Source organism: Cladophialophora yegresii (genome assembly GCF_000585515.1).
Source record: "Cladophialophora yegresii CBS 114405 chromosome Unknown aczIN-supercont1.1, whole genome shotgun sequence".
Taxonomy (NCBI): Eukaryota; Fungi; Ascomycota; class Eurotiomycetes; order Chaetothyriales; family Herpotrichiellaceae; genus Cladophialophora; species Cladophialophora yegresii.
The window spans coordinates 3,711,402-3,738,261 of NW_006913045.1; the positions used below are offsets into that span (position 1 = coordinate 3,711,402).

At 53.3% G+C, this 26,860-nt stretch overlaps 9 protein-coding genes across 9 annotated transcripts; 6 read left to right on the forward strand and 3 right to left on the reverse strand.

Moving 5' to 3' along the window:
- Positions 1–1,224, reverse strand: A1O7_01333 (uncharacterized protein; the record flags this gene model as incomplete). The annotated part of the gene is made up of 1 exon (XM_007755371.1): positions 1–1,224. The coding sequence occupies one exon, from the start codon at positions 1,222–1,224 to the stop codon at positions 1–3; it is 1,224 nt and encodes a 407-aa protein (XP_007753561.1).
- Positions 1,225–2,837: 1,613 nt separating this feature from the next.
- A1O7_01334 (uncharacterized protein) lies at positions 2,838–3,101 on the forward strand (the record flags this gene model as incomplete). Its single annotated transcript, XM_007755372.1, has 1 exon — positions 2,838–3,101. The coding sequence occupies one exon, from the start codon at positions 2,838–2,840 to the stop codon at positions 3,099–3,101; it is 264 nt and encodes an 87-aa protein (XP_007753562.1).
- A 432-nt stretch (positions 3,102–3,533) lies between these two features.
- On the reverse strand, positions 3,534–4,398 carry A1O7_01335 (40S ribosomal protein S2; the record flags this gene model as incomplete). Its single annotated transcript, XM_007755373.1, has 2 exons — positions 3,534–4,049; positions 4,129–4,398. 2 exons carry the CDS (start codon positions 4,396–4,398, stop codon positions 3,534–3,536), a joined length of 786 nt encoding a protein of 261 aa, XP_007753563.1.
- Positions 4,399–4,796: 398 nt separating this feature from the next.
- A1O7_01336 (protein sym1) lies at positions 4,797–5,459 on the forward strand (the record flags this gene model as incomplete). The annotated part of the gene is made up of 4 exons (XM_007755374.1): positions 4,797–4,810; positions 4,861–4,915; positions 4,965–5,070; positions 5,116–5,459. The coding sequence occupies 4 exons, from the start codon at positions 4,797–4,799 to the stop codon at positions 5,457–5,459; spliced, it is 519 nt and encodes a 172-aa protein (XP_007753564.1).
- Positions 5,460–6,036: 577 nt separating this feature from the next.
- A1O7_01337 (translation initiation factor 4E) lies at positions 6,037–6,820 on the forward strand (the record flags this gene model as incomplete). The annotated part of the gene is made up of 3 exons (XM_007755375.1): positions 6,037–6,183; positions 6,240–6,335; positions 6,383–6,820. The coding sequence occupies 3 exons, from the start codon at positions 6,037–6,039 to the stop codon at positions 6,818–6,820; spliced, it is 681 nt and encodes a 226-aa protein (XP_007753565.1).
- Positions 6,821–9,394: 2,574 nt separating this feature from the next.
- Positions 9,395–10,642, forward strand: A1O7_01338 (uncharacterized protein; the record flags this gene model as incomplete). Its single annotated transcript, XM_007755376.1, has 2 exons — positions 9,395–10,472; positions 10,527–10,642. 2 exons carry the CDS (start codon positions 9,395–9,397, stop codon positions 10,640–10,642), a joined length of 1,194 nt encoding a protein of 397 aa, XP_007753566.1.
- A 6,173-nt stretch (positions 10,643–16,815) lies between these two features.
- A1O7_01339 (uncharacterized protein) lies at positions 16,816–19,878 on the reverse strand (the record flags this gene model as incomplete). The annotated part of the gene is made up of 1 exon (XM_007755377.1): positions 16,816–19,878. One exon carries the CDS (start codon positions 19,876–19,878, stop codon positions 16,816–16,818), a length of 3,063 nt encoding a protein of 1,020 aa, XP_007753567.1.
- Positions 19,879–20,347: 469 nt separating this feature from the next.
- On the forward strand, positions 20,348–21,289 carry A1O7_01340 (uncharacterized protein; the record flags this gene model as incomplete). Its single annotated transcript, XM_007755378.1, has 1 exon — positions 20,348–21,289. One exon carries the CDS (start codon positions 20,348–20,350, stop codon positions 21,287–21,289), a length of 942 nt encoding a protein of 313 aa, XP_007753568.1.
- Positions 21,290–24,041: 2,752 nt separating this feature from the next.
- On the forward strand, positions 24,042–25,597 carry A1O7_01341 (uncharacterized protein; the record flags this gene model as incomplete). Its single annotated transcript, XM_007755379.1, has 2 exons — positions 24,042–25,250; positions 25,301–25,597. 2 exons carry the CDS (start codon positions 24,042–24,044, stop codon positions 25,595–25,597), a joined length of 1,506 nt encoding a protein of 501 aa, XP_007753569.1.
- Between the last annotated feature and the right edge of the window lie 1,263 nt (positions 25,598–26,860).

Consider the following 26,860-nt stretch of genomic DNA (forward strand, 5'->3'; position numbering starts at 1 on the left):
CTATGATTTAGCATCAGACTTGGCCTTCTCCTTCAGTTGTTGTCCCTCCTCAACCTTCTGGGAGAGAACCTTCTTGATATCCTCAATCGCACTCTTTATGAGCTTTTCCGCCTCCTGGCCATGCTTCTCGCTGAGTTCCTGTAGCTGCTGCAACTTGGGTCCAATCTCTGTCCCACCGGGAATCATATGCAAGAACTGCTCGATGCCACCGCCAGCGCTGCCCGAAGCTTTCTGTGCTTGGTTTTGAACGAATTTCTGTAAGTCCTCCGTGTTGCCTGATTGTGTCGCCTGTTGCACCTTTTGCCACAACTGGCCTAGATCCCCTCGAAGTAATTTTCCCTTGTTCTCTTCAAAGAGCTTCTTCAACTCTGGTTGCTTGTCCAGCAAAGGCTTGGCCTGTTCCATACCTTTCTGCCATGCCTGGTCGCCAAACTGTTGCACTTGTTGAGTCTTCTCTTGTATCAACTGTTGAAGCTTCTGGGCTGTCTGGAAGCTGACACCGCCGGCGAGAATGTCACGGGCTTGGTTCCACGTGTCGTCGACCACCTTCTTGGCTTCAGGACCGTACTGCTCTCCCATCTGTTGCAGCTGCTGGAACCGTCCGCCGAACTGCTCTTTGAGCTGAGGATGGTTGTCAATGATTTCCTGCCCAGCACTGCCTGCGAGCTTGCCGATGCGCTTGAAGGCATCTTGTAGGATGTCCCAAGCCTGCATTGCTGCTTCCATGCTGAATCCTTTGTTGGTGGTACCCTTGAGTTTACCGTAGGTGTCGTTGATGATCTGATTGACCTCATCTCCATGGTTCTCCTGGATCTTCTCAATGTCCTGGAAAGCTGAGTCAACGTACTTGCTGGCTCCTGGGATCAGCCTTGTGTAGCTTTGCACCGTCTCTTTCAGCCATTGGACCGCTTGACTGGGCTCCGGCGCATTCTCCGTGGTTTTCTTGAACGCACTCTCAACATAGGACTTTGTTGAGTGCACGCTGTTGACTGCAGATTTCATGCCAGAGAAGGAGTACCAGGTGTAACCTAGCAGGAAGGCAAAGGTGCCGCCAGCCAGTCCACCTATCAGGGCGTGGCTTGAGCCAGAGGGTGCATTTGAGCTGGCGTTGGCCGGAGCGTTGGACTGGAATCTGACGTTGCGAGGTTGCAGGGTTTTGGGAGGTTGACAAGGTTTCACTACTCGAGTCGAGCGCAGAGCTGCTCTGGGTGTTCTCGAGAGCATCGTGTCAAGGATGTTGGTGGAAGCACAAAGACAGAGATGTGGATGGGCAAAGTATCAAGGCAGCGCACAAATGGTTGTAGAGCTACGAGCTACTCGTAAGGTGAACGTTAAGGTGAAGGTGAGAGCAAAATGAATAAACAATTGGAAGCTTTCCCTTTCGTCTGAGGAGCTCTTCAGGTGAACCGGGGCAACATGACGCAGCACCCGAATCCTTCCCAGAAATATTCCTCGCGTGAATTCGATTGGTGGGACGTCAAGTCCTGGGGAAGAGGCAAACAAAACGTCATCCTCAACGGAAGGACGTCACGCCGGGGTTTCGAATTCGCAGCGCCGATCCGTGGTCCTTCTTTTCTTTGACGTGCAGTGGGAGTGCCTACGAGGACTTCGCGTCGAGATACTTGCGCAGTTGTCTCAGGGTACTGGCTACGAGTACCGGAGGCACAGAAGGTGTCAATGGAGGGCGGTCAATTAGTTATCTATGCAAGGAACCAGGCACCATCAGACCACTTTTCCCTTCCCCAGTTTCCTTGTACAGGCGAGGGACTCTGAGTGGTCGACCTGGAGACGCCTGTCTTGCCCGAAAAAGCACCTCCGCCCAAACATCAAGGTCTCATGGACTCAGGCTAATCCCTTGTCGAATAAGAGCCTCATCAACCATCTTTGGTACCAAGGGGAGTACTCCGTACCTCGCACAGTACAATGTGGCCAGATCGGAACCCGCCTTATTGTTCCCTTTGACGAAATGTGCGGTTGTTGAAGCTTTGCTCACCTTCCCCCCACATCCTCTCGGTATGTATCATCAACTGCGAGTAATACTGCCAACACAGTGCGTGCATAATCTTATTGTGAATCAAGGAGTATTCAGTTATTCCGCACCGTCGTCTGACTGTCCAGGAGCTCCAAGCCGTCAGATCGGCCACTGACCGTTCTGTAGGACGGTGATCTCTGGCCCGTCCTTCTCGTTGTCTAGATTACATCTCCGCAACTGTTCGAGTCCCTGAGGATGTGCGGGATGACACAGCAGACTCCACCAAAAAGGACGGGAGCTTCCATGGGCACATTGTTGCCGTTGGCGAAGTCCAGCCCGAGATCAGACTGTCCCTTGCACCCCCACAAGCACTCTATCAATGCAACAAAGTTGGTAGCAGGAGCTTTGTGAAAATGAAAAGAAATGGTTACTAGATGAATTTTCAGTCTCGCCTAAGTGTGCCTTGCACTTAACTACTCACTGTGGTAAGAGGGCGCCATTAACAAGACGTCATTGTCCCAAACCGCCCAGTTACGTGCCATGGGGCTACCGTTTGTACTGGGCTCGCTGGTAGAGCCTTCAAAGCCTCAATTTACCCAGTACTCGTGACCTAACTTTTATTTTCCACATCGTGCACGTCTCACCGTGTACAAACGCCAGCATGATTCCCAGAGCCTGCATGCGGTCTCTTCAACGGGCAACGACTCGCATCCGACCTACCTTGAGCTCCCCATCATGCAGAACAATAGCTTGCATATCCCGCTCAAGACGGACGACTAGACTCCGTTCCGTCACATCTCCACATTCATCGCCCTTCCACACTTCTCTCATCCATCCCGCTCAGTCCCCGACAGCCGACGCACTGATGGAAAACCTCAACGAGCTATACTCGACGGCGCGCGACGAATTCGAAATCGCGGCCGAAGAAACCGAGAAGAAAACAGTATACGCGGCTGATGATCGCGAAGCGGCGGCTGATGCCCTGAATATGCTGAAAGAGTCCTTTGCTAAGGCGCTGAAGGAGACGAGTCCAGAAGTATCACGGGAGATCCAGACTAGGGTTGGGTCGAGAATACGGGAATTGGAGAATGCGGTCAAGGCGATGGAGGAGATGGCGATGGAGGATTGAGAGGAGGGAAAGGAACACGATGTACCACGACGTCGCGCTGGAGGACTGGTGTCGCGAACGCGACGAGCAGGATGCACCCGGTCTTAAAGAAGGTGCATGGTAGACTATGGAAGACGAGTCATGTTCAATAGATACAGAGCATCTCGAGATTGGCCCTAACCGCGCGAAAGAGCTGAGACATAAGACAGAGTTGCAACATGCATTGCTGGCATATTAGGAAGCGTTTACACGACACGCGGGTACGAAACAAGTGAAACATTCAAACAAGCCCAATATCGGGCACGGAGGAGAATTCTTAGGTCATGCTATTCTCTGGACCTGGTACAGACAGATCGCGTTGTCCGTACGCCATGCAGACCTTTTCATTTGTTTGCCCATGCAACCTTCATACCGTCACCACCAGGTCATCTTCCACTTCATGCCACGGAACGCTTAGTATCTCTTACCCTCCCGCAGGACGTCACCGTACTCCTCGAGGGGACTTCTGATGAGCTTCGTCTCCTTCCACAGATTGGGGGTCAAGAAGCCGTATGAATTGCTGACCGCCACGAAAGTCGCCTTCAGTGTGTTCTCCAACGTTTTCGTACTTCCAGCAGATGAAGTGTACGCATCCTGCACACCAGCCAATTGCAACAATCTCTTGACGGCAGGGGAAGCGACGAGACCAGTGCCTCGAGGCGCAGGAATCAGTCGGACTGTGACTGAACCGCACTTGCCAGACTCCTTGGTGGGGAGCGAATGTGGCTCACCAAGGTTGGTACCCCAGTAGCCTCGTCGGATGGGAAGAACGGAGAGTTTGGCAATGATGATAGCGGCACGGATGGCGGTCGCGACTTCCTTGGAGGTCTTGATGCCGAGCCCGACATGTCCTTCGCTGTCGCCGATGACCACGATAGCCTTGAAACGGGTGCGTTGACCGGCTCGAGTCTGCTTCTGGACGGGTTTGATCTGTAGAAAAATCCCTGTTAGACACATAGTCTACGCGAGGATCGCCGTCATTCGATTTCTCGACATAATTTCAGCTCACCTTCATGACTTCGTCCTTGAGCTTGGGCAAGAACCAATCGACGATCTGGTATTCCTTGATGGGCAGAGAGTGGAGGTAGATCTGTTCCATGCTCTGGATTTTTCCCGCCTTGACGAGACGGCCGAGCTTGGTGACGGGTTGCCATTCCTTCTCGTCTGATTTTGGGCCACCACGGCGGGGTCCTCGTCGTCCTCGACCACGGTCACCTCGTCCTCTGTCTCCACGACCTCGGTCGCCGAAGCCGCCGCGTCCACGAGGAGCGTCAGCCATATTGAGTGAATGCGCGGATGAGGGATCGTCAGGTTGTGGTGCGCAAGCTGCTCGTTGAACGTCTGCTTGTTTTGACAAGTTCGGTCAATCGCAGCCAAAAGTTTGGGCGAGATACTGCCAAGGATTTGGGGGATTTTGTGGGCTATACCTGATTAGGAAGACGCGGTCCAGGTTCGAAAGCGGCAGCCTCTCCGCTCCACCAGCGCAAGGCTCAAGCCAATGACGCAGTGTCAATCTGGAGGTAGATGAGGAAGGGTCTCTTTGGTTTTCTACAATGGTTGACTATCTCTCGACACTGAGATAACGTTAAACAGTTGTGCAGACTCAGCAATAGATTGTTATGCTGGCCCGCGAACCACATCAGGATTTCTAGACTGATCTTAGAGGAGGAAGGAAAAATGGCTTTACGCTGGTATGCCACCACATGCCCTTGTGCAGTTCCCCGGGTTGACTGTCAGTTAGGTACCAAGCGAAGCTGGCCAAGCGGCCTCTGTTGACTCAGGCTGTCACTACCGCTGTAAGTTGATGCACTCGGAAACCGGTCGAGTATTGGCTGACTACGAAAGGTCCTTTTCGGCGCTGGCGACACGCTCGCCCAACAGGCTGTGGAGAAGAAAGGCTTCGAAAAGCATGACCTAGCGCGGACAGCTCGCATGTGCACATACGGCGGCTGTAAGTAATGGTATCGATGCTGTAGAAATATGTTGACCGTCGCAGTGGTGTTCGGACCGGCAGCAACCAAATGGTACAGCTTCTTGCAGAAGAACATCAACCTGAAGTCACAGAATGCAACCATCGCGGCACGAGTACTGGCAGACCAGACGGTCTTTGCAACGTGCAATCTCGCATTTTTCCTTTCGACAATGTCGGTATTGGAAGGGACCGATCCTAAGGAGAAGCTTGCGAAGAGTTACCTCCCCGGGCTCAAAGCAAACTGGGCGCTTTGGCCGGCAGTCCAGGCAGTGAATTTCAAGTTTGTACCCTTGGAACATCGAGTATTGATTGTCAACATCGTCAGTTTGGGCTGGAACTGTTTTTTGAGTTACTTGAATAGCTCATAACTGGGAAGCGCACGGGGATCGTTTGCTACTAGTACTTGCAGCCATTTCGTTATGCTTTAAACGGGCCAAGATAGAGCATGATACCACAACTGAAGCATTCTTGGAGGCAGTCACATCCAGTACATCGGATGTTTGAATGAAGGAGAAAATGCCACACAATAGGGTCGAGCCGGAGGAAGCCGCGAGTGAAGAACCCATACCAGGCTAACCGGATTTGGACCTAGATTTTTGTTCACTGCGTGAAACGTGAAATACAGAAACAACGAGTGATTGGAAATAACATCCAGTTTTGTACTCTATCCTCGCCTTCTTTCCAGCTCTCGAGGACTTGGGTTCCGCTAGCACTTCGTTCAGCAGATTTTAAATCGGGCAGTCGCGCGAGAGCGTACGAGTAGTCGCCGTCGGGCAGCGCCTGCTTGACCTTGATTGCCACACCTGGCTTCTCCTCACAAACCGATCTCGACTTTTACGCTTGCTCAACCATCAAGCCCGCCTTTCTGCTCCGTCGCATAGCATATTTTACCTTGACTGAGTAAACCAAGCGAAGTAGCGAGACTCCCACCACATCGCCTCCACAATGGCCGAAGTCGAAGTCCCTCAGCCCGTACCAGGTCCAGTTTCAAATGAAAATACAGCACCATCCTCGGACGAGATCAAGACGGTCTTTCATGATGTGAACAACTTTAACGTCAAACATCCTCTTCTGAACAGTTGGAGTCTATGGGTGAGTGGAATACACCGCCACAAGACGGGAACGCCGCTGAATCGAGAATGTTACAGTTCACCAAGCCACCCTCATCCAAAGGCGACAACTGGAACGACCTGCTGAAGGAAGTTATCACGTTCGACACTGTGGAAGAGTTCTGGGGTGTCTACGTATGTCCACAATACCACTGTCATTTCTACGTCTAATTGGCGCGCAGAACAACATTACAGCGACCTCCGATCTTGCAGTGAAGTCCGATTACCATCTGTTCAAGCGAAACGTACGGCCGGAGTGGGAAGACCCGCAGAACAAGCACGGAGGCAAGTGGTCATACACGTTCAAGGACAAGAAATCCGTCAACATTGACGAGCTGTGGCTGCATACACAGCTCGCTGCGATCGGCGAAACCCTTGAAGATGAGGGAGACAACGAGATCATGGGTGTGGTCGTCAACGTGAGAAAGAGCTTCTACCGAATTGGTCTATGGACCCGCACAACAGGGAAGGGGGCGCAGTCACAGGACGTTCTTAAGAAGATTGGTGCCAGATTCAAGCAAGTTCTCCAGATCCCCGACAATGATCAGGTCGAGTTCAGTGGCCACAGCGATGCAGCGCACGCAGGCAGCACACGTGCGAAGACGAAGTACACTGTCTAACCGGCGAATATTGGGCTGTTGTATCAAAAAGCCTTGTGGTTACGACACATCCCTTTAAGCCTCGTTGGTCAGAGACGAGGTCCGAACGGCGTTTTTACGGGAGTCAAAACGGTCATCATACGAGACAGTATACCCTGCATGTTTATTGATGACATGTGCATTGCGGAGGAGCAGGCGCTGAAGGTATGCGAACATACAAGCATGCTTCGGTACTTCAACCACAGCTTTACTGGTCCATAGCTCGTGACGGCTGGCCCAATCCGGTCTTTCACTCTTGTAAAATACAGAAAGAGAGCCATGATACTTGAGACCCTGACTCAGTTTGCAATCTAGCAGCCTGATGCAGCCTACTGCAGCCTGTTCTGCTGCTTGATTTCATGCTTAAGCCAATTATCTGCTGTGACAAGTCCCAGCCTTCCTGATTGCGACGTACAGGTGGCGACCAGATGGACTGATGTACTTAAGCCCGCGGTTTCCCAGACTTCTGCGCCTCTATCTAACTTATTCCCTCTCTAAGCTATATGGAGAGCTATGTCCACTGCAACTTGGCCTCACTTTCACACAATGCAAGTTCTCGGATTCCACTTCCCGTCCTCGAATGCATCTCGCGTGACAGGGTTCGGACAAGTGGGACAACGCTTCCTAGGAATTGACGCTCTCAGTGATCAGGTGGCTTCATCCCCTTCACGCATCAGTTTCAAGTCGCACTGAGCGCACAGGACGTTCTGAAGGTCCAAAAGTTCCTCCGTTAGTGACGGACAAAAGTTACCAAAGAGGGGCCACCGCAGTGATGACACCAGCAACATCTCGGCCAGCTTCGGGCAGCACCTGACATGATCTTCGCTAACCACGGTTGATTCTAGCTTCTCTTGAGGCTCGAGTCACGCGATGCGGTTGGATGATATGGAAACCACCATGCCCAAAGCGCAACCGGTGACCAGGATGGTGTCGCTTGCTCTTTGGCAGGTTTCTGACGTCCATTCCGGCTGATTGGAGCACAGCCCGCTTCTCCCTCTCGCTTTCCCTCAGAAAGCTCCCAGACCATGAGTTGCGTTCGAGATTCGTGAAGCATGGTGCAATCTCAATGCACAATGTGTATCAATCGGCTGTGTCTAACACACACCTCCGCCCGAGAATTGCTTGCGCTGGCACAAATCATGCAATCACGCCCGTTCCCTACCCGGCAGACCCAGGATAGCCCTCGACCATCCAACGCTTCAATGCGAGTTATAGCACGTTCATGCGGTTCTTGCCGCAAGACGGACAACACTTACCGATTCCCATGCAAGTAGAGCCATTCAATTCCAAGGGTCGCGTCTTTCTCGAGTTCGTTCATATACACTGCCTCAGATCGCCTAGTTGCCTAGTTCTCCTCCATCCTTTCCCTCCTGCCTCCACGAAGCTGGCCAAATCACCTTGCAAGCCTGCCTTACTTGCGGCTCCCCGGGCATACTTCCGCCTCTTGGTCTGTGCACGTTCGACAGCCCTGGGAAGAGAAGCACCTTGCTCGTAATTCAGCAGTTGATATTTCGCCTGACCGCAGATGGGGCGTCCTCGTCGGCGGACTGGTCACCTCGCTGGCACCTTCCCACCCCCTGCCATTATATCCAACCAACATCAAGTTCAACACGGTCTGCCCTCGTCACAGCCCCTACAGCAACAATCGCCGTTGCCACAGTTTACCATTCCCATCCGTCAGCCGATTTCGCAGATTTCCTCTCAGGACAGGGCGTTCCCAACTGTCGAGCCGACCTTCACTCCGTCAACGACAGAGGCTCTAAGCCCCGTGACTAGCCGAGCAACGCTTTCACCTGGCTCGACCTCGGCTGATTCTAGCTATACCATAGCATTGGAACATGTCCGTCATATGTCGCCGGAGGCAGCTACTCCCACGAGCTCGACGACAAGTGTATCACGGCACCAGCGTCTTCACAGTTCAGATTATGCAAATGACCAGTTCTTGTATCCGACAGGCTTCAGATCTGAATGCCCGATGACAGGTGGCACCTCTCCTTTCAAAATTTTACTGCCCTCTAGACTGACTCGTTCCACAGAGGGCCTGTTGGGCATCGAAAGTCGTGCGCTATTGCAGGAAACATCGCATCATCTCTACCAGAGTCCTCAATTCATCACGTCGCAGGATCCGTCGCCGACCACATATCAGAGATATCCTGGAACGAGCGGACCATGGAGTACCTATCCGTTGCGGTGCGAGGATCAATACATCAATATGGAAGAAGGCCCGCACGTTTCTATGGAATTCATCCAAGGGTCTTCCCATTCACCACAAGGGCGCGAAAAGGGAGGTGGAAGGATAGGACCTCTTAGTGTGGTCCAGCGGCAACAAGCCAGTGAAGTCCGGAAGCGTGGGGCTTGCCTGCGCTGCACAATAATGAGGGAGAAGGTAGGTTTCGACAGGTCTCACTGACAATGGCTGACTTTTGCAAGTGTGATTGCAACTACCCGTGTACGACCTGCAAGACTAAAGAACGACGAAAATGTCCGAGGAATTGTATCCCCAAAGATTTCGACTGGGGGGCACGCAGGACTAGCCTGTTCCCGGGTATGTATACCATGCTGAGCAGCTTGAATCTTGCTAACAAAGAAGACGAGTTGACGTGTCGGTTACGCAACGACAACGTGCTCAAGCACTTGGCCAGCTGTTCGTTTATCCTGTCGCATCGGCCGCAATTTACGATTTCCCTGGATTTGCACATCGGAATCCCTATGCAAGTTGTGGTCAAAGAATTCTGCCCGCTTCAGTCAGCGCTGGAAGTGCGACATGCGTTCCAAACTGTCTTGAGCGCAAATGGCACAAGGTCGTATGGAAGACAATGGTACTGGAATCCGCCTATCATCATGCTCCTTGGTTGGGGCAAGTCGTACGGGAAGAGCGTTCGCGTGCAAAAAAATATCTGCGACATATTTGACCAACTGCTGGATGATCCAGAGAAGTACAGAAAATGGACGACTGAATACTTCGAGGACCCGGAAGAAGACTTTCAGACAACCATCCTTGGCTTCCTTGGAGCTTACTACAGAAAGGACATTAAAGAACACGCGATCCTCAAGACCGCGCTGAAACTGCTGTGGTTCGAGTATCTCCTCCTGAATAAATTCATCATACCTCCCGAAGCCGTGGGCCATCTTGAGGCTAATCTTGAAGCCACGCGACCTGTTGGAGCTCATAAAGATATCTACGTGATCCCAGAGACCATCAACCGTTTCTTGAAGGCTATCATCCTACCCATGGCCGAGAAGGCCGCGGAGCAGCTGACCAAGGGCCTCCATGACTTGCTGTTCAAGATGGCTGTGAGCCAGAAAGTGTCGACAGCGAACGCAGACCTGGCGCTCTGCATGCTCTTCAGCTTGATGATCTTCCTTGGACGAACTCAGAATGCGCTGCGCCTTCTCACGCAGACCCCTGCCGCAGAGCTTGGTGAGATCTACACCGCTGCAGATGTCGAGGCCAAGATTCGCGACATGGAAGACAAGGTCAGCGACTACTTTGTAGACTTTCACAAGTACACCTTGAACAGAAAGTCATCCAAGTCAACCATGAACTCGACCGATGCCAAGTCACCCTTCGAGAAGCATGCGTTGGAGTTCCAGCTAATAGAACGGCTGCGCAAGGAGATAGAAGAGGAATATGGTAAGCTTGATGCTTGCTCCTCGAATCTACGGCTCTGGTCTGACCATGTCGCAGAGCGCGAACGGCCTGCTAGTCTGAAGGTTAGTGGGTTTCACGTTGATACGTTTCGATACATGAATGTGCGTCGATTATGTTGGATGGTGTTCAAGAGCGTCGAGGATTCGAGTTAGCATACCTATGATTAATGTAGAGGCCATGACAGTTGGCCCAAAGATCAGATGCCTCTAAAGCATAACTCTCGGTGCTCGCTCGGGTCCTCACCTGCCCCTCTTTCCCCTCTGGGCGCCTAGCAAGACTCCAATCCCGCAGCTCCAGCAGGTACGTACCTGTCGCTTCCGGGCGTGCTCCGGCCGTAACGCACGCCCAACTTTCATTTCACTCTTATCAGTACTCCGTACTTCACGTTCCATGCTTTCGCACTGGCCCAATAATTAATGTTTCCTGGTCACAACTTCTACATTCAAAGACTGTCCAAATGGTAAATGCTCCGTTTCCATCCGTGGGATAAATTCAGGTACTCCAATCGAACGCCGCCGATGCGTTAAGCCAGGTGTCCCTGCCCACGCCGCCTTCATGCCTGGTGTTGGTGTTACAAATCCCTGACGTCAGCGAGGAACTGTCCGGTCCAGCTTCCCTCAAATTCTAATGCCGAAACTGCTCGTTCTTCAAAGTATCATCCATCGATCAATGGTTCCTTCCGTCTATTGCAAAGTCTATTGATACAAAGCATGCTGGTAAGTCCGTATTCCTAACAACCCCCTGTTCCCCCCCAAACGCCGTCGCCATTTGTGAAAGAAAGTATGCGTGTGTGTGGATGAACTCGATTGAGATCAACGTTGTCGCACGAAGTGATGAAGGGGTCGCAGCTCTATCGTCGATGTTAGTAGATTTCTTGCCGGTGACAAGAGAAGGGACTTGTACCTCTTCCGTCATTTACATCTCTCCTTGTCATGACTGCTTCGCGCCACAGATCCATTTCAATGCCAACCTGCAATTTTGTAAGTTTTTGGCCATCGCGAGGGAGATTGCTGGGAAATTTACCCTGAGGTTTCCCGGGTTGCCCGGGGGGTGGCTTTGGGCGCACTGGTCTGCCAGAAAACGGAAGTTTCTGTTGTGAGTTGTCGTTAACCGCGGTCCATCCTGAGAAGTGTGAGCTAGAGAGTTTACGACAAGATCCTGGAGCGACATACCGCCGGTAGGTTTGCCGGGCTTTGGGTCCCGAGGCGGCTTTGCGTGCAATGACATGTTGTACGAGTTGTTGCTGCTTGAGCTTTGTGCGTTGGGATAATATCGGTAGTGGTGTCGATGTCGATGTTGTTGGGGTTGTTGTTCGAAGTCTTGCTAGCGGCAGGTGATGTCTGGGTTGGGCTGAAGTACTGGCGACGAGATGAAGTATGGTTGTGCAAGAGCAGGAGACAGGAACGAGGATGGGCAGTCGAAGCTCGAAGTGGAAGCAGAAGGAGATTTAAATCTGACCTTGGATCGACCAACCAAGCAGGGTGGGTCGGGGGCGCCACGATGCTGAGGCAATGAACCAGTACCTTCGTCCTCGTTCGAGAAGTGAGGCAAGACTCACGGAGCCAGGCAGTGCCACCCTCAGGACGAGGAAAGTCTCGGTCCACCCGAAACCTGTGTGTACGCAATCACAGAGCGGTTCAAGCATTGAGATTCCGAAAGACAGAGCGGGGACGAAGGCAGCGGGCAGGCAAACCCGGGTGGCGAAACTTGGATAGCGATGGAATCAACAGGTAAGTAAGCAAGTTGGGACCGTCACATGTGATCCGGGAGAGAAGACGAGCACGCGGAAGGCAGCAACATGCAACGGCAGACGGGTCCGTCAATCTCAACGCCGGGTGAACATTGCATTCAGCAAGCACGGCAAACCCACTGTCGCTTGTGGGCAAAAGAGAGATTTGAAGCAAAACATGACCGGAGTTTCGGGAAGAAATGTGTGTCAATTGCACCAGGGCAGATTTGATCGGGGAATTGACGACAGACAGGGCTTGATTAAGTTGTGTGGAATTGGCGCGGCTGGATATCGACTGGACATGAATGGAAGGGCAGTTCAAGCAGGCGATGTTGTCGAGAGTTGAAAATGCTTGGACACAGAAAATTCAGATGTCAGGCCGGGAATTGTTCAGGCAGGAACTATTGCTTGAGAGGCTAAGAGTCCCCCGCTACCCACAGGGATACCGTCAAAGGCAGGGCTCAAGACGTCAAAGAGCGACAAAGAGCGGCTAAGCGCCAGGCTCCAAGGCTCCAAGGTTGTGGCCTAGACTTTGATATTCGACGTCAGGTCAAAACACAGGAGAGGGCGGGTGACCTGGGGCGTATCAGAGCCTTCGAAGCAACGATAAGGCTCTTGACCGCAGCAATGAACTGCGCCATGCAAGTGGATTTGAGGATGGTTGCCGGTCGAAATGGACGTTGATTGGTACTGTCGAGCGACAAGGCTGGAGAACGGAGCTACAGCAACAGCGAGACGAAAACATTTTTGGCCGTGAGTCACAACGCACAATTGGACGAAGAACAATCATTTCGGAAGCCAAATGCACAGCCGCGTCAGTGCCCCGAGCGTGAAAAAGGGTAAGAGACGAAAGGTAGCCTACTCAAGGCAACGGCCGACGACTAAATGCCTGTTAGGCTGTCATCAGGCTGACCCAGCGTGGTTCGCAAACTCGTTGGTGAGGTCAGACTTCAGGTGACCTCTTACGGAAATCCACTAGAAGGGCGCTAAAGGTTCCAGAAGATTGCACAGCGAAGCGAAGCGACGCAGATTTAGCCGCCCCGTGACGAGGGCAAACCTGGGCTGTTTCTCACGGAAGTTGGGTTCCTAGAAGCCGGGACGCCTTCTAGCGTGAACTTTCGAAGTGTCTTGCACGATTGCGGGCGCAAACGGTGACGGGAATGGGTGGCTTGGGGCCAGACGGAACGGCTAATCGGCTTGGGGGCCAATTCAGATAGCGAGCATTACAGACTTTCCGTGTCTCTCATTTGTGGTGACCTTGCGGAGTGCGGAATGCAAGGTGCTGCGTACACAGTAGCTAAGCGAGATTGGGCAACCTTCTAGAAGGCGCAGAGCAAAGACACACCCGCCGAATGGTGGTCGGGGTGTAATAGAAGCAGGAGAAGGCGGGTTGTGGGGTCCGCGCATCAAAGCAACGAAACAGGACTAACTACGGAGTATCTATGCCACCCGTCACCACCATCTACATATCGCCAGCGCGGTCCCGGGGCAGTGTGATGTGATAGCAGCAGGGGCCGGCGAATGAGAATCTCGTGCCTGGATCCGAGAGAGGCATCATATCTCCCCAGTGCGAAAAGGGAGGTGCGTCACAGATCTGTGATGAATGTGCCAGGTGCGTGCAGGTGCGTGGAGGCGCTGTTGCTGTGCAAGGTCCCAGAGCGCACAGTTATGAGTGGGACACGCTGAACACGCAGCTACACAGTATGTATGCAGCTAATTTTAGCGGGGTTGACACACAGTCACGCAGTGCAATACTGTAGCCAAGGAGGACTGGGTGTTTGAAGGGGGCACTCAGTCGATCGGAGGACGGTCAGATGACTACGGGAGCTCATATGCATGGGACTTAGGGAATCCGTGCCAACCGTTCTCGTAGAGATTGAGAGAAATGGGGGGATCGAACCAGCAAAGCAAGGCGTCGGTGCATAGCTAACATAGGGCTGTCGACGCAGGGACGGGGCCCCGCCTACAGGAAACTCAAATCGCTGCAGAGTTGCAACGGCTTTGTGACGAGAGGCGACAGATGGGGACTTATATGTAGGTTACAGTAGATTGGATTGGCGCTGCGCTGTGGGACGGGCACCATTGAAAGTGTTGCCGGGACATGTGACGACGAAGATGAAGGATGAATACGAGATACGTATGACGATCGATCAGGTGTCGATCCTGTGTAAGTAGATGAGTCGATGCGATGACCACGATGACCCCAATGACCCAATGCGCCACGTGGTTGAGCTTTGTCACTGTTTTCAGAACCAACAAGGGGTGTGATTGTCTCGTCAGGGGTCGTCTACGGAGTACTGTGTACGAGATACGCAGTGCTTGGTGCTATGCTACAGCGGGGACGAGTCATCGTGATAATGGCGCGAACCATGGCACGTAGATGCAGACGAGGGTGAAAGGAGAGGGGTAAACCGCATGTAAGAGGTCTACCCATCGTCACTTCGGCCTGGGCTTGTACACACAGTAAGGGAATGGGTAGGACGGCCAGTCGAGCCGAACTATTTCGGGGGGGTTCGCGTTGTCATGCGCAATTATCGTCCTCGAAAATCGCTATTGCCTTTAGCTGGTTGGGCGGTTAGTCGTGGGCAGGCCCGTTCAAGTCAAGCAAGCGGAGTCGGTGACTTTCTGTCCTGTCCTGTGTACCCGTAGCCCCTGCTATGAGTGCGTACGCAGTGCTGCTTGGTCCACCTTCGGCTGGAGTTGCTTTCGGTCACAGACGCAAGTCGGGGAGAGCAGCCGAGGGACCCGTGTGAATCTTGCTCCAACAGAGGCGTTGCAACCCGCAGAACTTACTCCGTATGTATTTAGGTACTCTGTATGGGTACGGAGTACTTTGGAAGTAATGCATGGGAAGTGATTTCCCGCAAACATCCGAACAAGCCATCAGTGATACGATGCATTACAAGGTAAATAGCACACTCGACCATGTATGTACAGCATACTCCTGAGCGGGAGGATAGGAGTGAATTGCGCCCAAGCGATATCGTTACTTACTGTCCTCCGTACAACTCGCGGGACGGCGAGAATGGTGGAGTCGGCGCCCGCCCTGGGTCCTGCCGGATCATGGGTCCGCAGTGCCGTGTACTGTGTATAGTATGATGTGATGGATCCCCAGCATGTTTTCCGCCCTGCTGTCTAGAACCCTTGCCTACCTAGCTACTGTAAGTTAGAAAAGGAGTGTGACATGAACGGGTCCCAGAGGCCCAGCGCCTCAAGGGGGGCAGGACCAACTTCAGCCACAAACTTACTGGGTACTCCTACGAGGACTCGAGGACGCGGAGTGGTAGCTGAGTATCAACAGCACCCCACCGCCACCAGCCGACAACGCCCAAAACGTTCGAAAGTGAAGCGATCAATTAGATAATGCAACTGACTTCGAGGGACTCGCGGAAGTTCCTCTGGTAGGTCCCGGGGGAGAAGAGATTCCAGGAGCCTTGGACTTGAGACGGCAGCCGTAGCCACTGTATGTACTGTATGTCTGGACCACAATGTGCGCCCATGCCTGGGAACCTGAAGAACAGACCCCTCCCCCCCGGCTTGAACTACTCCGATGATACCTACTGCTTGCATTGGATGCACTGATACGGAGTACAGTCCTCGGTACATGGTACCCGTTGCACAGCATTCAGCTCGTGGGCTTCGAAGCTTGAGGCTCGGATCTGAGGTCATGAATGTGTCACGGCTCTAAAGACACCAAAGCCAGGGTCTCCAGGCACGATGCTGGAAAGCCGGCGTACACAGTAAAGGCTGGATTACCTCGCCCGGAGCATCGCTGGACTCGTTTGCTGGGCCATACGAGAACCACACGGTAACAGGGCCGTGAGACCACCGACTACTGTCCATCTCCTGCTGCTCGTGCTGTATGATACACTAGATGGCTGGCTCGGGGGAGTGGATGGATGGATGGACAAACAAATGGCCTCTGACGAGCCTTCCGTTGCCTCCCCTGCCACCTTGAAAGCAAGGCACAGAAACCTACCCCAATACACCCTTGGACTCATACTCACAGTCAATTTCGACGGCGTCGGCTGGAGTGAAGACTGATAGAATCCGGACTTGAGGGATACATCAACACTTCCATTCCGCCCGAAGTTCTACCTACGGAGCGACTCTGCCACATGATACTGTATATATCGCACACTGTCGCTCCCCGTCCTTCGAGTAGTACTCTATGAGTACCATGAGACGGGAAGGTTAGCTCGTGTTCTCGCCGATGCTGTATGCCACTGCGCTGTGCTGTGCTGTGAGTGCGGTGAAGTGCTGTATCAGGATATCAACAGTCAATGCTCAACGAGACGATTATTCAGTCTCAACCTTCGTATGGTCCTGCGGCCACACACTGTGCACAGTACTGTAGACGAATTCCCCATCAACACGGTCATGAAAACCTCGTGTCGATGGCTAGGAAGTCCATTCCACGACACGCGTGGCCTGCAGCGTTATCTGGGTGGACTCTTATACTCTGTACTCCGTTTCAGTCCGGCACAACTGTGTGGTTTTTAAAAGTGTTGCTGCTTCTCAAGCTCTGAATCGCTGGTGTATATATGCAAGCCGTCGCAAGTGGGTTCTGGCTTGTCTCCACGGCTGGTCACTCATCTAAGCGGCTGCCTGACCAGCTTCGGGGCCAAGCACCTCTTCTATAGGTTGGACACCTCTCTTCTTCTTCTTCTTTTTCTTCTTCACGGCCTCTTCATCCCCACCAGCACGCTCTTCACGCCCGACCTCGGCCTCGACCTCGACCTTGGCTTTCGTTCTCTTTTTCTTCCGTTTGACCACCGTGCCTTCCATGTCCACGCCCTCACCCATCACTGTGCGCTGCCGTTCCTGCTCGCGCTGCATCTCAAGCCGTTTCTTCTCCACTTCCCTCAGGGCCATTTGCATTTCGAGTGCTTCGGCTTCACGACGGAGGATCTCCATCTCAGTGTCGGCTGTCCCACCAGCTTCGAGACTCAAGTTCTCGAGCGTAGAAGAGTCGACGGTGAGGAGTGAGCGAGTAGGACGGCTTGTCGAACGAGATTGGCTTTGGGTTTGGTCGCGAAGACGCGTCGATGGACTGAGAGAGCGAGGTCGTTGCATCTGATCGAGCACGGATTGGTTGGGTGTGTTTGAGAAGGACTGGGAGGTGGGCGTGCTGGTGTCGAGGGTCTCATCGGCGGCAACGACGAAGCGGCGAACTGGCTTCTTCTTGCGCGGTTTGCGGTCTTCCGTCTCAGCTCCAGGGTGGGCCGCTGTGGTTTGGGAGTGGTCGATTTGTAGGTCGATGATAGGGATGGAATCGACGTCGAGGTCATCACCTGCATTAGATTTACTGATGACGTCGTGGAAATGAGAGTCCGCATCTTCCGCAGGAGCGATATAGAAGGGGTCGTCCTTGTTGCGCGCCATCCGCTCTGCTTTGCGTCGCGCTTTGGTTGCAGGTGACTCAGGAGCAGATTGGTACGAGAGTGGTTCTTTCTCGGCAGCTGCCGCGTCGATGTACGAGGCGGCTGTTTGAGGTTGTAGTGATGTGGTTGTCTGCACGGGTTCACGCTCGTGGTAGAAGGAGTGGAAGGCGTCTTCATCGTCGTCATCGTCATCCGCGACCTGGGAGGCTTGCAAGATAGACGATAGGTTGGGGTTGATGGGTTCATCGAGGTCGAGATCTTCGGGTAGAGGGACCTTCTTCTGCGCTGCTGCTGCCACCGGGTTCAATTCAAGGTTTGTGAAGAGATTGGGGATGGCAGAGGTCAGGAGTAGTGGCGCTTGATTGCTGTCCCCGGCTTGTGCAGAAAGCGCCTCCGCGGCAAGCCGGAGCAGTTCGAGGAATTCGACGCTTCTTTCCTGCACCTCGAGGTTGGGGTGCGACGACAACTTCTCCAAGAATTCCGTGGTTCTTGCAAGCAGGAGCGACATGGTGCTGCCCCTGGAAAGATTCCATTCTTGAACGGCCGTTGTGGCAATCTGTGCAATGATTTTGGGGATTGCTTGCACGACTATCGCCAGGGTTGACCACAGGAAGCTCGTGGAAGACTCGTGTATCAATGAGTTGAGAACCTCATAAGGGTTGGATAGGTACATGGCAAACTCTCCGCATATCCAGGCTGCGGACTTGATGACTGGACTTTGTCCCGTACCGTGCTTAGGATAGGCAATGGTTCGGTTAGACAACAAAACCAGCGTTTCGGCTGCCTTGGTCGTCTCTGGGCGTAGTTCTTTGACTCTGACCGCAATATCGCGAAGCTGACCCCCAACACGAGCCCCGATCAAGGTCTCGTCATCAAGTGAAGACCGTGTCGAAGCCGAGTCTTGATGGGCCGGCAGATGTCTGACAAGATGCACTAGAATCTCGATGTACCAGTCAAAGTCGGTAATGTTGGCGTAGGTATTGTGAGAGCACATATCGAGAATCCTGCTGATGATATCATGGCGATATTCGTCCGGCAAGGGCATTTTCTCGGATCCTCGTTTATCTGGGACAAGCCTTTGCTCCATATCTGTCTGCTCTTCCTCAGCGTGGCCGTTAGCCGCGTCAGTGGCTGTTGCCGATCCGGCAAGCTGTTTCATCAGTCGATTAACGACAGCTTGAATGTTGTCGCTGTTGACCATGCCTGACACCAGTTCCAATGCCTGCATTTTGATGGAGATGTCTGGATCGTCTAAACAACCCATGATCACGTCCTGTTGCAACGCAACCAGAGCTGGATGCGAAGCCACGATCTTGTTGAACGCAAGCAACGCAACATATTTCAGATTTGGGTCGCCATCGAGTACAATCATGCCTCTTAGCTTCGATATGCATAGATCGGCCACTTCCTCCACGTCCACACCGCTCTCAGCGCCGTCCAGAATGCCACCTTGGATGATTCCACTGATGCACTCGTAGAGTAAGGACATTGCCGTAGTTTCTTGTATCAATTTGGTGAGTGGCCGCACCAGTTTCTTGACTAGTCTCGGTTCCAGTGGTGTCAGGACTGCGAACAGTTTGATGATCTTGATGCCCATCCAGTTGTTCTTCTGAGCAAGCAAGAGATCGAACAGCCTGGGTGCCAAAGGCAAGAAGTCTTGTGGCCTCCGCCAACCCAGTTCACAGACAACATTGACTGTTGCGGCTGTAACGCTGCTGTCTTCCTGTTCGTCCAAAAGCCTTTCCTTGATTTTCGGCCATGCCACCCTCAACGTCTCAGGATATACCAACGCTAGTCTGTACAAGGTGACAATGGTCTTCTTGCGTACAGCGGGCTGAGAATGTGACAATCGTGGCAGGAGCTCTGTGAGAATGGAGAGAGCCAGAGAAGATGTCACAATATGCGGAAGGGTGACGAGTGGCAGCGACAGTACTGGTATGGAGGGAGAACTGAGATCTTTCTTCAACAGGTTTTCCGCCAGCATGAGAACCTCCATCTCGGGTCGAAAACTCTGGACGGCGGCCAAATACCCAACGCGCTTGTGAACCGGTTTGGGAGATGCCATCACTTCCAGGACATTGAATGCGGCCCATGTCATATCATAGCCAAACATTTCGAGGTAAATGAGCTTGAGTAGCGCGGTGGCCTTGAGATCCAGATCCTGGGAACGAATCTCGCTCCGGCACTCTCTCAGGGCGCCTTGAATGTATTCTGCCTCATTTCCCTTATGGCCGCGCAAACCACGGATGAGATCGACAAGCGACTTCTCGAACATCTTGGATCGGTCGGATCAGGGCGTCATGAAAAATGCGCGGTCAATATCTCGTTACAAAGCCCAGATAGCATCATCTCTCACGCGACACAGCGTGGGCCAGAGGTGCGGATTGAAGGGTTCTTCGCAACTATGCATGGATCAAGCACGCCGGGCCTTCTGGTTAAAGACGAGTTTCTCAAGTGTCCTTGTGTGTTGTGCTCCCTTGGTTGGAGTCTGCAAAGTGATGGCAATAACGGCAGCCAGAAGCGAATGATGCCTCGAGCGTTGTGGAAGTCGATCAACAGAATTGCTCCAGCTGCCGTTTGCTCCGCAGAAATGATGGGTGCCAAGATTACTGCCGAGCAACAGCTTCGAGGCCGCAACTGTCTGCGACCCAAACACCCCATGCAGAGGGACGAGATCTATTATTCTACATCCGTTCTTGTGCATTGGTCTCTTTCCGAAAAACGCAACCTTAACGGCATACGCAATGGCTGCTGTTGCCACCAAAGGCCCGGCCGCTGATCCGGCCTCCGCTTTACAGATAGCGCAAGGTGCTGCCTCGATCCTTGCAAAGTCGTCCTCCGTCAGTACGACGTTTCCTGCATCTATGTTCAACACAGCGGACTCGGCAGAGCTTTGGGACGATCTGGAGCAACTCCTCTATGCATGTCTACGGACGGGTGACGACAAATCTGCTTTCTTGTGCGTGGAGCGACTGAGCCAGAGGTTCGGCGCAACGAACGAAAGAGTAATGGCTTTGCGAGGGCTATACCAGGAGGCTACTGCACCGGATGAAGCTGCTGGGCGAAAGATACTGGAAGACTATGCCAGAATATTACTGGAGAATCCTATGAACGTGCCCATACACAAACGACGGATTGCCCTAATGCGCAGCCTGGGAAAGCCCCAAGATGCCATATCGGACTTGGTCCAGTTTGTCGACTCCTTCCCCACGGACATGGAGGCGTGGTGCGAACTGAGTGACCTGTATCATTCCCAAGCATGCATCCCGCAAGCGATCTTCTGTTTGGAGGAAGCCCTCATCATTGCACCTAATGCGTGGAACCTTCATGCACGACTGGGCGAGTTGGAATACCTGGCAAGCCTGTCCGTGACGGAGTCCGCCGATATCCAGAAACACCTGACGCAGGCAATCCAGCGGTTCAGTCGCAGCATTGAACTTTGTGACGACTATCTGCGGGGGTTCTACGGTCTCAAGATGGCTGCAGATAAGCTTCTGCGGACGAACACGACATCAAAGGGGAACACCGGCTCAACGACGCCCCCAGAAAAGCTGCAGAAGTTGAGTCGGCTGGCCACGTCTAAACTTGAAGCGATCGTAAAGGATCGCACTGCGCGCAGATCATCTGGGGCAGAATCACCCGAAGTTATTGCAGCTCAGGAATTGTTGAACAGATCCAAGGGTTGACCACGTACGCAATTCCGGGAACTTTGGACCGAACGCTGGCGAAAGTCTTTTCCCCGAATGAAACGGCACCTGCGTCCGAATCTGAGTTGTCATCTGAATAAGGGATTGACGGAGCCAAAGTTCCTGCAGACGACCGACTGGTCGCGGAGGAAACAATGGTTCGTGGGCGATCATGTCAGATGCAGGCGTCTCCACTAGCTTCTAGCGTGCTGCGTGGTTGTTTGAGTTGGGCAGCATTTTGGCACCAATCGACGTGGCATTGTTTCTGAGGATGCCTCAGTTGTCACGACACCCAACCGCCGACGAATGAGGCTCGCAGCCAGTCAGCATCCGTGGGTCTTGCTCTCATGTCCTCCGGTTTAGAGTCACTGCAGCCTTGCCTTCCGACAAACTAACAACCACGAGGTGAGGATTGCGACAACTAGCCCGTCCCCAAGTTGAGGTTCTGGTGAGCAGATCACCAAACGAACACTGCTGTTGTCGGTTTGAGGCGAACAGGTCGGGTATCAGTCCAATCGCCCAACCTCATGGGAGAGCAGCCCAGGTGGCGGACTGGGCTGTTGCGGGTTTGCCCTATATAGAACGAGAATGCCATGACGGGTCGAAGGAAGACAATCACCTCCAGCTGTCCTGATATCAACCCAATGTAGGCCTATTTGCGCTTGACTTGCACTTCTCATTACCACGACATAAAGAATACCACACCCGTTGCTCTCTACGTCTCCTTGTAAAGGAGCCCTCGATGTCTCAGAATCACAAATCCAATCGTAATCGAAGAAAGACAGCGCGGAAGAAGCGCTTACCACTACTCGATCCAATCCCGTTCAGATTGCTCGCATCTCGAACAGAATTTTCTGTGTGACACTGCGTCACCTCAGTGCGCACCAAGATCTGCGGGTTGTTGGAGCTCTCTCTTGCTCACACCATCTTACTTCTCCTTTCAGATTTTTGACGGAGGCACGATTGTTTCTCGTTGACTATTACTGTCGTCGTTCCTGCTAGCCAGCATTGGCAAGCGCTGCGGCTCGAAGAGCTCACAAAGCTTTGTCCACCGAAGACAACGTCGAGGCTTACCTGCTGGCGGCACAGTACTGATCGTTGCTGGTCTCTCTCGAGGCCCGGAGCATTATCGCCATTTCAACACCTTCCTCGGACCATCGACGTCGGGACTCATCACCTGCCAAGGAGCACCTATCCGACTGCACCAATTTGGGAACAAAATATACGTTGACATCGACATCGACATCAACCGGGACTTGTTGCGAGGAGGTCGGTCCGGACTTGCACTGGAAACATAGCGGTTTTCATTTTTTGCTCATCGTTGTCATTGAGGGAAAGTTGAGAGACCTGGATCTCAGAGCAAGGGCAAGAGAGCCCGAACCGGCATTAGCCCCACCCTCAAACGCGGCACACCTAACGGTACCCGCACGGCGCCTGCACCTGGCGAATTAGGCGCCGCTTGTGGGTGAGCAATTGGGCATCAGTCTCCAAATTTGAATCCCCGTTTAGGCCGACAGCTGCACACCGAGACACCAAACATCAGGATTGACTGACTGTCACTGACTGTCCACGCGCGCCCTCGACTCACCGTCTCGTTTCCTCTCGCTTCATCTGTCGTCAACAGTTACATACTCCTGATCCTGATCTGCGGCCTCTCCCAAACTCCCTTTACAAACTGCTCTTATCGGATCTACCCATTGCCATCTTGCATACTACAATTATACGTTCCCATACCGTCGGCATCCTCTCGGCACAACGCATATGCAACTACTTGTGCCTCTGGCCGACCCTTCGTTCCTTTCCTCCCCACGGATCCACCTCGTCGGAATTTCACGACGCACCGTCTTCACGACGCTCCCACCACCCGTGGGCGCACCTGAGGGCGGTCACCACATCCCCCGCTGCGCCGTTCAATCTCTCCCACCACGGTCTCTGAAGGGCGGCTATCTCAGATATACTCTGGATCTGGCCCATTTGGATGGTCCTATTGCCTGAAGTCAGCCTCACACCTTGGTTCGGTTAGCATCCCTTGAAACTAACATAACCCTCAAGGCTATCTCGTTCAACCTCCCTCTGGGGCAGGTTGGACGCGGTAATCCCTTGACCTGACTCAGTCTCTCATGGGGTGGGTTGTTTCAGCAACACTTTTTCCATCAGTGCTAACTCGTATTCCCATAGGTCTTCCAGTCGCGAAAGTCACACACATATTGACATTACTCACATCGCTCCCCGCTCTCCCTCCCTGGGCTCGCAAGACGACGAGCTTCACGAAAACGGGGTCCACGTCTCCGCCGGAGTGTCACCTCAATATTCTGTCATTCACCCCACACAGAGCCAAAGTCAGAGTGGCTCTTCCTCGCACCAGGGCGACTTTGTCCATCTGCAATATCCGAATGAACTGGTCGAAGGCGATGGCTCAGATTCTGTGTCAAGAGTAGACCACCGTGACCGAATCCAACACTACGACTCCAGGTCCAATTCAGGACGGCGCGAGGCGGCCCGCCGCCGTGAATCACTTCGTGCTCCAGCGCGTAGTAGGACGCGAGAATTGCAGGAATCATCACCCACAGAGAGCGGAGACTCTACCGAGGAGTTTCTTCGACAAGATCTGGAGTCTCGACGAATGCCTCGTCCTCAATCTTACTATGGGCACAACGGGTATACGATTCACAGCGGTTCATCAGCCCAGTCGTACCCATATCCTCCTGTCCCGCCTCACGCAGGTCAAGTGGTAGCTCTTCAGCCTCAAGCAATGGCTATGCCATATCCTCCTCCCTTTCCTCAGGGTCAGCCTGCCCAATATCCTCCTCACGGCGCATTCCACCCGGGCGCCTTCAACCACCCTGCTTCGTCACAAGTCAGTTCGCCATACACCTCTTCCCCTTACGGACCGCCTACGATCGTCAATTATGGTTCCCCACCGCCTCCCCCCGGAAGCTATTTTCCGGGCCAATACCCCTCCCCTTTCGGCCCACAGCAATATCCATCACAGTACATGCAGTACCCTCAACCGATGCCGTCGCAGTTACACTATCCATATCCATTTCCTCCCATTGCATCATCTCCTCAGCCACCTGCTTCGGCAAGGACTTCGGCTGAAAAGCTTGAACCGAAGAGCGACGAGGATATCGTCAAACGTCTCCAGGCCATGATGAAGGAGGAACAGGCCGCCAAGGATGCGGATGCTGCCGAGAAAGCGGCCGAGAAAGCAGCCGAAAAGGCGAATCTAGCAGCCAGTCTTGCCGAGCAAGAAGCTCGTTTCCGGGAACAGGCTCTTCGACAAGCAGAGGAGAAAGCCCGACAAGACGCTTTACGTGCGGAGGAAGAGAAACGCATTCGAGAGCAGGCCATGCTGCAGGCTGCAGACAAGGCTCGAGCCGAGGCGGCGGCGGCGGCGGCTCGCGCCGAAGAGGAGCGGCGTATTCGTGAAGACGCCATACGGGCTGCAGAGGAGAAGGCTCGTGCTGCTGTAGCCGCAGAAGCGGATCGCCGGGCACAAGAGCAACGGATCCGGGAAGAAGCCAGGCTTGAGGCGATTCGGGCTTATGAGGAGCAGGTCCGCAAAGCCGCAGAGCAGGCTGCACGAGAGCAGCAAATTCGGAAGGAGGCCGCGGAAGCCGCTCTGAGAGCCGCCGCGGAAGAAGCTCAGGCAAAGGCCGAGAAAGCTGCCGCGGAAAAGAAGATTGCTGATGACGCTGCAGCAGCGGCAAAAACGGCAGCCGAACAAGAAGCGGCGGCGGCAGCTGCCGCTCTAAAAGAGGAGGCAAAGGCAGCCAAAGAGGCAGCAGAAGCCAAGCTAAAGGAGGCTGAGGAAGCGGCGGCCAAGGCCAAAGCAGATGCAGAGGAGGCGGAGAAGAAGGCCGCCGCTGCAGCTCCTCCAGCAAAGAAAGCACCAGTCCGGTTCAAGGACGCAATTGGTCGTAACTACAATTTCCCGTGGGAGCGATGTTGCAAATGGAGAGTAAGTTGACCTGATCCTGCAAGTCGGATGGTACACTAACCTGCCGGAAGGATATGGAGGGTCTGATTAATCAAGCCTTTGCACATATCGACAATCTGGCCGAACATGTCATGAATGGCCGCTACGATTTGATCGGCCCTGACAAAGAGATCATCATGCCCAATTACTGGGAATCAACCGTGGAGCCCGATATGCACATCACAATGATGCTCTGGCCCATCCCGGAGCCTAAACCGGTGGAAGAGGAACCACCGCCGCCCCCTGATGTGATACTTGATACGGACGGCATTCTAAATTTGGATGGGATCGACATCATGAATCCACGGAAGGAGAGAAAGGGTATGTGAACTTCTGCGTGTGGTACTTGTTCTGGGCGTCGCTGATCTCTTCTCTTTAGCGGCTCCCAAAAAGAAAAAACCCAGTGGTCTCGCCGGCTGGATGCTGGGGGGAAGTAGGGGGTCGTCGCGGTCTTTAAAAGGTGATAAAAAGCCTGATGTGGCCGCTAAATCTCAGCACGGTGCCACCGACCAAGGTGCATGCATCGTTATGTGAGCGGATTTCCTGACGTCGAAATCGACGAAATGTACAGCCTGGAGGCAATTTTGTTCAGCAGAAGATGTGGGAGATTGGAAACGAGGTGGAAGTTGGGCGGCAGTGTCCATTGCTCATCCATTACAGCATAAGCGCCTGGATGGCGACGACGACTACGACTACATCTCTCGGTTCTCTGCAGCAACTACCAGTTGGCGACATTTCATGAAGTCGGCGAAGGAGGCCCTCTCGCATAGGCCACTTCAGGAGGCATGGCTTTATCCTCTCGAGAATTCGGGATCGGTTTTTCATGCCTCGGGGGACGAGTTCGTGGATGTTTTTCCTTTGTCACATTGACGAATTATGAGGGTGTGCATTTAGCGGGAGTTTTGAGAATACACGTTGGATGGAGCGATCTCATGGTGATCGATTCGATGGCCACGAGCTCGTCTACAAGAGTAGGCGACATATTGGATGTGGATTGAGGCTACTAATGTCATGCTATCTGGTGTTGCTCGCTCGGCGCCCCATATGATACCCAGTTTAGGTCGGCCGCCATACTTGGCCATGTTGCTCATCATCTTGGAAACAAAAGCCTATGTAGCAACAAGACTCAAACAATAGACAAGTATCAAAGACACGTACTTGTTCCTTTTACGTGGCTCCGAATTCGGGAAATAGCGACACGCACAGCGCAACATGTGGTGGCTCCAGTCATGGCTGTCGAAATCTCACTCAGCAGCATGTCACGTGACCAACCGAGACACCTCGACCACCGCACCTTCACTTGGGCCATGCGTCACACTAGTCACCCAAACTCCTTGACGACAACTGCATCAATTCGGTGTATCGGTGGCGTGCTGAACTCGCATCTCCAGCACCCACGAGATTGCAGATCGTCCATTCTGCGCAAGGCCAAGCAAGATAGTGAGCGCTTCCGGGCCTAGACACCGAGACTTCAAACCGCCTCATCACGCGACCGAAGTCCGCATAGGTCGATGACCTCGCCTGCTGGAGGTAATTTTGGCTCAGCCCGGCCATAGACAGAGGGTCCTGATCATCTCGGCAATGAGGTCTCG